The 11,452-nt window shown below is 48.4% G+C and overlaps 1 protein-coding gene across 1 annotated transcript in view; it reads right to left on the bottom strand.

Moving 5' to 3' along the window:
- Positions 1-219: 219 nt before the first annotated feature.
- Positions 220-11,452, bottom strand: part of LOC149441791 (proteinase-activated receptor 1-like) — an 84,146-nt gene continuing 72,913 nt past the window's right edge. The window contains exon 7 of the mRNA XM_089656889.1: positions 220-1,388. Within this exon, the coding sequence (XP_089513015.1) occupies positions 394-1,388 (995 nt within the window). The 3' untranslated portion in view covers positions 220-393. The remainder of the gene's footprint in view (positions 1,389-11,452) is intronic.

Raw genomic sequence — 11,452 nt, 5'->3', positions numbered from 1 at the left:
AAGAAGATTGTTTTTCCATTTGCAACTGCCGCACCAAATTCCCTTAGAGCTGTTCATACCTACAACCCTTCAGGTAGTGTGAGTGATGTCATCGTGCCACCCACTGAGCAGTGCAATGAGCTGGAGAATATTCACTCAGCATTTCACACATCCGGATCGTCCAGGAGGAACACAGACATCACTCACACCTCCAGGAAACATCAGAAGCCGGGGCCAAGGTAGTATATGTATTTTAAAAACTTTATTTGTAATAAGGGGAGTAAAGTGGACCTTAAGCCATAACAGATCTTGGTGACATGTATGTTATTGGAACATTTGTTCAGGAAAATGACTGTGAGATAAAATATGGAGCCGTGTTCAAATTACTCATCCCCTCTTATTGGGATGGGTGGATTAGGTCTCCTCTGGTCCTCTCTGGTTTTTGCTCCTTGTGTTTAAGGGAAGACTTTGTACTGGAGGGCGACAATCTTTCTTCCAGCGCAGCAAGCTGCAGACGTGTCTCTGACTGTGGGAGGATGCAAAGTAATAGATAAGAGGATCCAGACAACAGTTGATGCTGCTGATACTAGAAGAGAGCATGTAGGGAATATACAGAGAGTGATCATAATCCTTATACAAGTTCACATAGTTAATTAAAGAGATGACATTAGTTGGGCCAAAACAAAGGACAAACACACTCAGCACAACCATGCAGAGGCGGATAGATCGTGACCTCTTATGTGTGCGATCAAATATTGATCTGCTGAGACTGCGGATGGTTCCAATGTAACAGAAAGTTGTAATGAATAATGGAAAGAAAAAGAAAAGTGAGATAAGAGAGATGAAATAGTAATAATAGAAATGAATACCAACAGCAAAGTATTGAATATCATGACATGTTGTGATATTTAGTTTATAAAATTTCCGGGATTGATCTGTTATGAGAAGAGGCACAGTGCTGGCCAATGAGATGACCCAGATGACACCACACACCAGCCAGGCTCGGGTCACTGTGCGCCAGGAGAGAGACTGCACCGGGTAGACTACGGCCAGGAAACGGTCCACGCTGATACTTGTCATGAGCAGGACGGAGCAGTACATGTTACAGTAAAATGCTGCCGTGACAAAGCGACACATTCCTTCTCCGAAGATCCAGTTATTGTATGAGAATCTGTAGTCAATATAAAAAGGCAAGACGCTAACAAGCAAAGTATCTGCTATGGCGAGGTTCAGCATGTAGACCACTGCCGGCTTCCTGACCTTCACCTTCACCAGGAACATGACGATCGCCATGATATTGAGAGGAAGAGCCACCAGGAACACAACAGTATAGATCGATGGGGCAAGTTTGGTCACACTCCAATGTCTGAATGAAGTATGGAATATCCGACTGAATTCATATTCATCATCTGGAAAGAAAACAGCTAATATTAGAATTAATAAATGAACAAGATACATTTCACTTTTCTTTAACCTCTTCACGCTGACAGTACACAAATATGCAGCCTCTAGGTGGCTGGGCCTTGATGCTGACTGGCCGCATATTTGTGTATCATTTGTAAACAAACATGCTCTGGGAGCGCTCACCCTGTGCGCTCCCAACACGTGTCGGTGTCCCATGAAGAGGTCCCGATCTCACCTTGTGATTGGAACCTTTCAAATCATGTGACTTCTGTGACAGCCAATCACGGCAGTCACATAACCCTAAACACCGCCCCGCCTCCCGGCATCAGAAACCCCTTGAACTAATAATGTAATAAACTGCCACTTCTAGTTTTCTAGTGTTCTTGTATTAGCATTTAGTGGCGTTTTGCCGCGTTTTTTCATGTTTGCATTTTTTTAGAGTTTTTTTTGACCAAAAAATAATTCTTTTTTGGTTACAAAAAGTCCAGAAACGCTGGTTTGGCATGATTTGCCACTATTTCTGGGGGGTTTTCCAGTCAAAAAATGCCCCTACCAAAAAACGTTGATTACAATCTATGTGTGCATAGAGACATAGGATAACATGCTGGAGAGTTTACTGGCTGTAGAAAAAAAGGTCAAAAGCCAAAAGAAGCCACTGTAAAAATGTCCCATGTGCATGAGGACTTAAACAAATCCTATATAAACAAAACACTGAGTACAAAAGCCTTATTTCATAAATAAACCGTGCTGCTGTAAACCTACATAAACAATATAAAGGACATGACCATGATAAATATTATAGTAATACAAAATAACATGAAAACAAAATATTCATATATCCAGTGAATAGATCCAAGTTGAAAAGTCCCAGATGAAAAGGTGCTCCTGCAGGCATAGATAAAACAAGTACTCCACTGCTCAGTGCCTCCAGTGTTCCCATACAGACAGACACCCACCACAAGTTGTTGACCTTCTATTGCTAGTCAGGTCAGTAGTGCTTGTGTTTGGGGATAAAGCTCTAAGTCTCCAATGGATTGTTCCTACGGGTCCTTTACAGATGGTGCTCCATCATACATGCAAACAAAATATGAGGTAAAACCTCACTGATCTTATTAAAACACACAGAAGTATTACAAAAAATTCACACTCTCATTTGTAGGGGCCTATAAGAACCGGCACTGAGTATGCATGGCTTGTATAGGGTGCTAAGGATGGCCATAGCTGTACATGTGTAAGAAACCAGCCTGTGCTCCAACGGGTTCATGTGGCATCACCAGAAGTGACATCAGTGAGTAGACCACACCTCAACCGGTTTCATCCTGATTGGACGTCTTCAGAAAGCGTCCAATGTCGACAAAACAGGTCGAGGTGTAATCTACGTGCTGACATCACATCTGGTGATGTCACATCCTCCTGGAGCACACGCTGGTTTCTTACACATGAGGTAAGAACATGTGTCAGTTACAATGGACAATAATCCACAGAGTATTGTATCTGAAAGTCCATATTCTGAACAGTAGGAGCATAAAACATCCACAGAACCATCAAACTTTCTATATTCTCCAAAAAGGAACATGAATACATTGTACAGTTCTCATAGAATGTCTCAGTGAGGGAACTCTGCATTATCTTACAATCTATGAACTGGTGGGAGGATTTATAAAGGGAGTTCAGCTTTAAGAATAAAGGAGTACTTCTGAGTGTTTAGGAGAGTAACATACAGTATATGGACACATGACTTACAAATATGCAGCCCACTGGAAACCACCCAGACCAAAGGCAGAACATTATCCAAATACAATGGACTCTGTATATATCCAGAGCATGGCCTTATAGTGAGCACTTCATCATCTTCTGAAATGAACAATGAGGACAACACAAATAGTAGAGAACATTTCACTATATTTTATGGCAAGCATCTGGAAGGAGGACGGGGAGAGAAACATCAGTCCCACATAACCAACAAAGGTTTAAGTGATGGAACAATATGATTGATGCCCTGCACAAACGCTCACACCAGGGAGTGTGAAATAATGGGTTTCTGAAAGAACATCAAGGCTAAATCTTGATCCTTGATCGTACTCAAGGCCAGTCCCTGATCAACTCAGTTGGAGTTGGAGAAATGCCAAGAATAGGTCCACATTGTACGCACATAATACTCATGATTAGAGATGAGCGAAGTATTCAAAAATTCGATTCGGCTGATTCGGCGAATTCGAGGAATAAATTTGATTCGATGCGAATATATTCGCTGCGAATTTAACTTATAAAAGGGTGTTTCTAGGCTTCAGAGAGCCTTTATATTAGTGCAGAACACTGTACCTTTAATTTAAATGCCCTTGGAGTCTGCTGGGGAAGAGAAATAATACTGTCAGTCAGTATGACATGCAGATGAGTGCCGTCGATCTTAGAATCACCGCACACTTCACTCATTTGGGCAGTCACGGGGCCAAAACCAGAGTGTGGAGCCACAGTGTGGCGGTGGAGGCAGCAGCAATGGGAGGCCATACAGCACCCTATGACAAAAAATGGAACCCACCAGCAGTGTGAGGAGACCTGAAAGTGGCACATGGCAGAGTGTGGCGATGGAGACAGCAGCAATGGGAGGCCGTACAGGGACCCATGAGACACTCTGGACCTGGCAGCAGCATGAGGAGGCGGTACGGGGGCCCATGGCAGATTACGGGCCTGGCAGCAGCAATGGGAGGCCCGTAATCTGCCAGACTCTATGACAAAAAATGGAACACACCAGCAGTGTGAGGAGACCTGAAAGTGGCACATGGCAGAGTGTGGCGATGGAGACAGCAGCAATGGGAGGCCGTACAGGGACCCATGAGACACTCTGGACCTGGCAGCAGCATGAGGAGGCGGTACGGGGGCCCATGGCAGATTACGGGCCTGGCAGCAGCAATGGGAGGCCCGTAATCTGCCAGCACCCTATGACAAAATGGAACACACCAGCAGTGCGAGGAGACCTGAAAGTGGCACATGGCAGAGTGTGGCGATGGAGACAGCAGCAATGGGAGGCCGTACAGGGACCCATGAGACACTCTGGACCTGGCAGCAGCATGAAGAGGCGGTACAGGGGCCCATGGCAGATTACGGGCCTGGCAGCAGCAATGGGAGGCCCGTAATCTGCCAGCACCCTATGACAAAAAATGGAACCCACCAGCAGTGTGAGGAGACCTGAAAGTGGCACTTGGCAGAGTGTGGCGATGGAGACAGCAGCAATGGGAGGCCGTACAGGGACCCATGAGACACTGTGGACCTGGCAGCAGCATGAGGAGGCGGTACAGGGGCCCATGGCAGATTACGGGCCTGGCAGCAGCAATGGGAGGCCCGTAATCTGCCAGCACCCTATGACAAAAAATGGAACACACCAGCAGTGTGAGGAGACCTGAAAGTGGCACATGGCAGAGTGTGGCGATGGAGACAGCAGCAATGGGAGGCTAATAATAATGGCAATAATAATAGCAATAGCAATAATAATAATAGCAATAATGGCAATAATAATAGCAATGGGAGCCACTAATAATGGGTGGCATAGGGTCATTGAATTCCCGTATAGGGGAATATGTTGATATTTTTCTTCAACCTTTGGTTAGATCCACACCTGCATTTCTACGCGACACGAAGCAAATACTAGTAGATCTAAAAGACTTTAATATTAATGAGAAAACTTATTTAGTTACTGCAGATGTTTCTGCTTTATATAGTAACATAAAGCACAAAGATGGAATGGAGGCGGTCCAGTTCTATCTGGATACTGTTTCGGATATCCCCAGACAGCAAAAAGAGTTCATCCTTGAGCTTCTGGATTTTGTTATGCAAAAAAATTTTTTCTGGTTTGATCATACTTTCTACCTACAAGTCATGGGTGTTGCGATGGGGGCTAGGTTTGCCCCCAGCCTGGCCAATCTGTTCATGGCCAGGTGGGAGGAAGATTTAGTTTATTCACGTGACTGGCCTCCCCTTATATTTTATCGACGCTACATCGATGACTTGTTTCTTTTATGGCAGGGGGATGAGTTTTCTTTAAAAAATTTCTTTACTACTCTGAACAACAATGATCTCAATATCAAGTTATCATATGAATACGATTTTAAAGAAATCAACTTTTTAGATCTGGTTTTAAGTAATAGTGGTACCAAGGTTGTGACCAGGACGTATTTTAAAAGTACGGACAGGAATGGGTATATACCCACTGACAGCTGTCATCATCCGACCTGGTTAAATAATATTCCTAGGGGACAGTTCCTCAGGCTGAGGAGGAATTGTACTAGCTTGCCTGATTACCATTACTAGAGATGAGCGAAGTATTCAAAAATTCGATTCGACTGATTCGGCGAATTCGTGGAAAAATTTCGATTCGAGTCGAATATATTCGCTGTGAATTTAACTTAAAAAAGGGTGTTTCTAGGCTTCAGAGAGACTTAATATTAGTGCTGAACACTGTACCTTTAATTTAAATGCCCTTGGAGTCTGCTGGGGAAGAGAAATAATACTGTCAGGCAGTATGACATGCAGATGAGTGCCGTCGATCTTAGAATCACCGCACACTTCACTCATTTGGGCAGTCACGGGGCCAAAACCAGAGTGTGGAGCCACAGTGTGGCGGTGGAGGCAGCAGCAATGGGAGGCCATACAGCACCCTATGACAAAAATGGAAACCACCAGCAGTGTGAGGAGACCTGAAAGTGGCACATGGCAGAGTGTGGCGATAGAGACAGCAGCAATGGGAGGCCATACAGGGACCCATGACACACTCTGGACCTGGCAGCAGCATGAGGAGGCGGTACAGGGGCCCATGGCAGATTACGGGCCTGGCAGCAGCATGAGGAGTCGGTACGGGGGCCCATGGCAGATTACGGGCCTGGCAGCAGCAATGGGAGGCCGTACAGGGACCCATGACACAATCTGGACCTGGCAGCAGCATGGGGAGGCGGTACAGGGGCCCATGACAGATTACGGGCCTGGCAGCAGCATTTGGAGTCGGTACAGGGGCCCATGACACACTCTGGACCTGGCAGCAGCATGAGGAGGCGGTACAGGGGCGCATGACAGATTACGAGCCTGGCAGCAGCAACTTGGACAGGAGGACGTTCAGTTTCTGCACCGTCTGGTGCGTGCTCGCAAACTGTTGTCTCTTGGAAACGGATTCCAAGAAAGACTGCTGACGGAATCCGTGAAGAGGAGTAGCAGGAGAAGGAGCATCTGAATGAGCGGAATATGCCAACAAGCGACAACAGGGGCCCATGACAGATTACGGGCCTGGCAGCAGCATGAGGAGTCGGTACGGGGCCCATGGCAGATTAGGGGCCTGGCAGCAGCTATGGGAGGCCCGTAATCTGCCAGCACCCTATGACAAAAAATGGAACCCACCAGCAGTGTGAGGAGACCTGAAAGTGGCACATGGCAGAGTGTGGCGATGGAGACAGCAGCAATGGGAGGCCGTACAGGGACCCATGAGAGACTCTGGACCTGGCAGCAGCATGAGGAGGCGGTATAGGGGCCCATGGCAGATTAGGGGCCTGGCAGCAGCTATGGGAGGCCCGTAATCTGCCAGCACCCTATGACAAAAAATGGAATACACCAGCAGTGTGAGGAGACCTGAAAGTGGCACATGGCAGAGTGTGGCGATGGAGACAGCAGCAATGGGAGGCCGTACAGGGACCCATGAGAGACTCTGGACTTGGCAGCAGCATGAGGAGGCGGTATAGGGGCCCATGGCAGATTAGGGGCCTGGCAGCAGCTATGGGAGGCCCGTAATCTGCCAGCACCCTATGACAAAAAATGTAACACACCAGCAGTGTGAGGAGACCTGAAAGTGGCACATGTTTGGGGCATGATTCATGGCGGATTTAGTCAGTTGTGTCAGGAACTGGTGGTTTGAAATCCAGAGTAATCCACGCCTGATTCATTTTCACAAACGTCAGTCTCTCCACACTTTGGGTGGACAGTCGTGTCCTCCGCGAAGTTGCAATACCTCCTGCCGCACTAAACACGCGCTCCGATGCCACGCTACTGGCCGGGCATGACAGCCTTTCAAGGGCAAATTCAGCTAGTTGGGGCCAAAGGTCAAGTTTCGTTGCCCAGTAGTCAAGGGGATTGTCTACCTCGGTTGGCAGGGTGCTGTCCAAGTAGGCCTAAGCCTGTTGTTTGAGGTCCTGCTCCAGGTCCACCTGCTGCTGCTGCTGCTGCTGCTGCTGCGGCTGGTTAGTAGTTTCCTCACTGCGCTGGTGAAGAAAGCTACTCATCATCGACTGCAGACTGAGGCAGCCGCTGCTGGTGGAGCTGCCACTGCTCCTACCACCCCACCCCTCCCCTGCTGCCATGGCAGCGGAACGCGAGCGCACAGGGCCCACAGTGTCCGAGGATGGACGTTGGCGCAGACAGGCAGAGACCAGCTGACTACATAGATGGTTTTTATAGTACGTTATTTTGGCCTCCCTCTCAGCAGGTGTGAAAAAGGCCACCATTTTTGAACGGTAGCGAGGGTCCAACAAGGTGGACAGCCAAAAGTCATCCCTCTGTCTGATGGTTATTATTCGGCTGTCGCTACGCAAGCAAGCGAGCATGCTATGGGCCATTTGTGCCAAGGAATGCGAGGGACTCCCTGCCTCCATCTCCACAGCATACTGCCACGGTGCGTCTGGGTCCTCTGTCTCCTCCTCCTCCTCCTCTACCAGATGCTCCTGCTCCTCCACTCCTGTCCGCTGAGTGGAAAAACCACCCATTTCACTCAATAATTCCTGAGCACCAATGTCCTCCTCTACCTCCTCCTCTTCTTCCTGTCCTGCCCCCACAGGGGTCATGTGGCGTTGAGATCTGTGCGCCACGTCTACCGCACCCTGACCAGCCATTGTTAACAGCATTTGTTCCAGGACGTGCAACAGAGGAATGACGTCGTTCATCCCATAGTCCTGCCGACTCACGAATAGCGTGGCCTCCTCAAAGGGCCTGAGCAAGCGCAGGTGTCACGCATGAGCTGCCAATGGCTGACATCTAAGTTACACAGGGAGTACCTTTATCCGCTTTTAACATCAGGAAATCGGTGATGGCCTTTCGCTGTTCGTAAAGGCGGTCTAACATATGTAGGGTTGAATTCCACCTTGTTGCAACGTCACAGCATGAGGAGTCGGTACGGGGGCCCATGGCAGATTACGGGCCTGGCAGCAGCAATGGGAGGCCCGTAATCTGCCAGCACCCTATGTCAAAAAATTCAACACACCAGCAGTGTGAGGAGACCTGAAAGTGGCACATGGCAGAGTGTGGCTATGGAGACAGCAGCAATGGGAGGCCGTACAGGGACCCATGAGAGACTCTGGACCTGGCAGCAGCATGAGGAGGCGGTATATAGGGGCCTATGGCAGATTAGGGGCCTGGCAGCAGCTATAGGAGGCCCGTAATCTGCCAGCACCCTATGTCAAAAAATTCTACACACCAGCAGTGTGAGGAGACCTGAAAGTGGCACATGGCAGAGTGTGGCGATGGAGACAGCAGCAATGGGAGGCCGTACAGGGACCCATGACAGACTCTGGACCTGGCTGCAGCATGAGGAGGCGGTATATAGGGGCCTATGGCAGATTAGGGGCCTGGCAGCAGCAATGGGAGGCCCGTAATCTGCCAGCACCCTATGTCAAAAAATTCAACACACCAGCAGTGTGAGGAGACCTGAAAGTGGCACATGGCATGAGAGACTGTGGACCTGGCAGCAGCATGAAGAGGCGGTATAGGGGCCCATGGCAGATTAGGGGCCTGGCAGCAGCTATGGGAGGCCCGTAATCTGCCAGCACCCTATGTCAAAAAATTCAACACACCAGCAGTGTGTGAGGAGACCTGAAAGTGGCACATGGCAGAGTGTGGCGATGGGGACAGCAGCAATGGGAGGCCGTACAGGGACCCATGAGACACTCTGGACCTGGCAGCAGCATGAAGAGGCGGTACAGGGGCCCATGGCAGATTACGGGCCTGGCAGCAGCAATGGGAGGCCCGTAATCTGCCAGCACCCTATGACAAAAAATGGAACCCACCAGCAGTGTGAGGAGACCTGAAAGTGGCACTTGGCAGAGTGTGGCGATGGAGACAGCAGCAATGGGAGGCCGTACAGGGACCCATGAGACACTGTGGACCTGGCAGCAGCATGAGGAGGCGGTACAGAGGCCCATGGCAGATTACGGGCCTGGCAGCAGCAATGGGAGGCCCGTAATCTGCCAGCACCCTATGACAAAAAATGGAACACACCAGCAGTGTGAGGAGACCTGAAAGTGGCACATGGCAGAGTGTGGCGATGGAGACAGCAGCAATGGGAGGCTAATAATAATGGCAATAATAATAGCAATAGCAATAATAATAATAGCAATAATGGCAATAATAATAGCAATGGGAGCCACTAATAATGGGTGGCATAGGGTCATTGAATTCCCGTATAGGGGAATATGTTGATATTTTTCTTCAACCTTTGGTTAGATCCACACCTGCATTTCTACGCGACACGAAGCAAATACTAGTAGATCTAAAAGACTTTAATATTAATGAGAAAACTTATTTAGTTACTGCAGATGTTTCTGCTTTATATAGTAACATAAAGCACAAAGATGGAATGGAGGCGGTCCAGTTCTATCTGGATACTGTTTCGGATATCCCCAGACAGCAAAAAGAGTTCATCCTTGAGCTTCTGGATTTTGTTATGCAAAAAAATTTTTTCTGGTTTGATCATACTTTCTACCTACAAGTCATGGGTGTTGCGATGGGGGCTAGGTTTGCCCCCAGCCTGGCCAATCTGTTCATGGCCAGGTGGGAGGAAGATTTAGTTTATTCACGTGACTGGCCTCCCCTTATATTTTATCGACGCTACATCGATGACTTGTTTCTTTTATGGCAGGGGGATGAGTTTTCTTTAAAAAATTTCTTTACTACTCTGAACAACAATGATCTCAATATCAAGTTATCATATGAATACGATTTTAAAGAAATCAACTTTTTAGATCTGGTTTTAAGTAATAGTGGTACCAAGGTTGTGACCAGGACGTATTTTAAAAGTACGGACAGGAATGGGTATATACCCACTGACAGCTGTCATCATCCGACCTGGTTAAATAATATTCCTAGGGGACAGTTCCTCAGGCTGAGGAGGAATTGTACTAGCTTGCCTGATTACCATTACTAGAGATGAGCGAAGTATTCAAAAATTCGATTCGACTGATTCGGCGAATTCGTGGAAAAATTTCGATTCGAGTCGAATATATTCGCTGTGAATTTAACTTAAAAAAGGGTGTTTCTAGGCTTCAGAGAGACTTAATATTAGTGCTGAACACTGTACCTTTAATTTAAATGCCCTTGGAGTCTGCTGGGGAAGAGAAATAATACTGTCAGGCAGTATGACATGCAGATGAGTGCCGTCGATCTTAGAATCACCGCACACTTCACTCATTTGGGCAGTCACGGGGCCAAAACCAGAGTGTGGAGCCACAGTGTGGCGGTGGAGGCAGCAGCAATGGGAGGCCATACAGCACCCTATGACAAAAATGGAAACCACCAGCAGTGTGAGGAGACCTGAAAGTGGCACATGGCAGAGTGTGGCGATAGAGACAGCAGCAATGGGAGGCCATACAGGGACCCATGACACACTCTGGACCTGGCAGCAGCATGAGGAGGCGGTACAGGGGCCCATGGCAGATTACGGGCCTGGCAGCAGCATGAGGAGTCGGTACGGGGGCCCATGGCAGATTACGGGCCTGGCAGCAGCAATGGGAGGCCGTACAGGGACCCATGACACAATCTGGACCTGGCAGCAGCATGGGGAGGCGGTACAGGGGCCCATGACAGATTACGGGCCTGGCAGCAGCATTTGGAGTCGGTACAGGGGCCCATGACACACTCTGGACCTGGCAGCAGCATGAGGAGGCGGTACAGGGGCGCATGACAGATTACGAGCCTGGCAGCAGCAACTTGGACAGGAGGACGTTCAGTTTCTGCACCGTCTGGTGCGTGCTCGCAAACTGTTGTCTCTTGGAAACGGATTCCAAGAAAGACTGCTGACGGAATCCGTGAAGAGGAGTAGCAGGAG

This window comes from Staurois parvus, unplaced genomic scaffold (assembly GCF_062004578.1).
Source record: "Staurois parvus isolate SC_StPar_1 unplaced genomic scaffold, SC_StPar_1.0 ptg000947l, whole genome shotgun sequence".
Lineage (NCBI taxonomy): Eukaryota > Metazoa > Chordata > Amphibia > Anura > Ranidae > Staurois > Staurois parvus.
The sequence above is the reverse complement of the archived record's forward strand: the minus strand, read 5'-3'. Positions and strand labels throughout refer to the sequence as shown.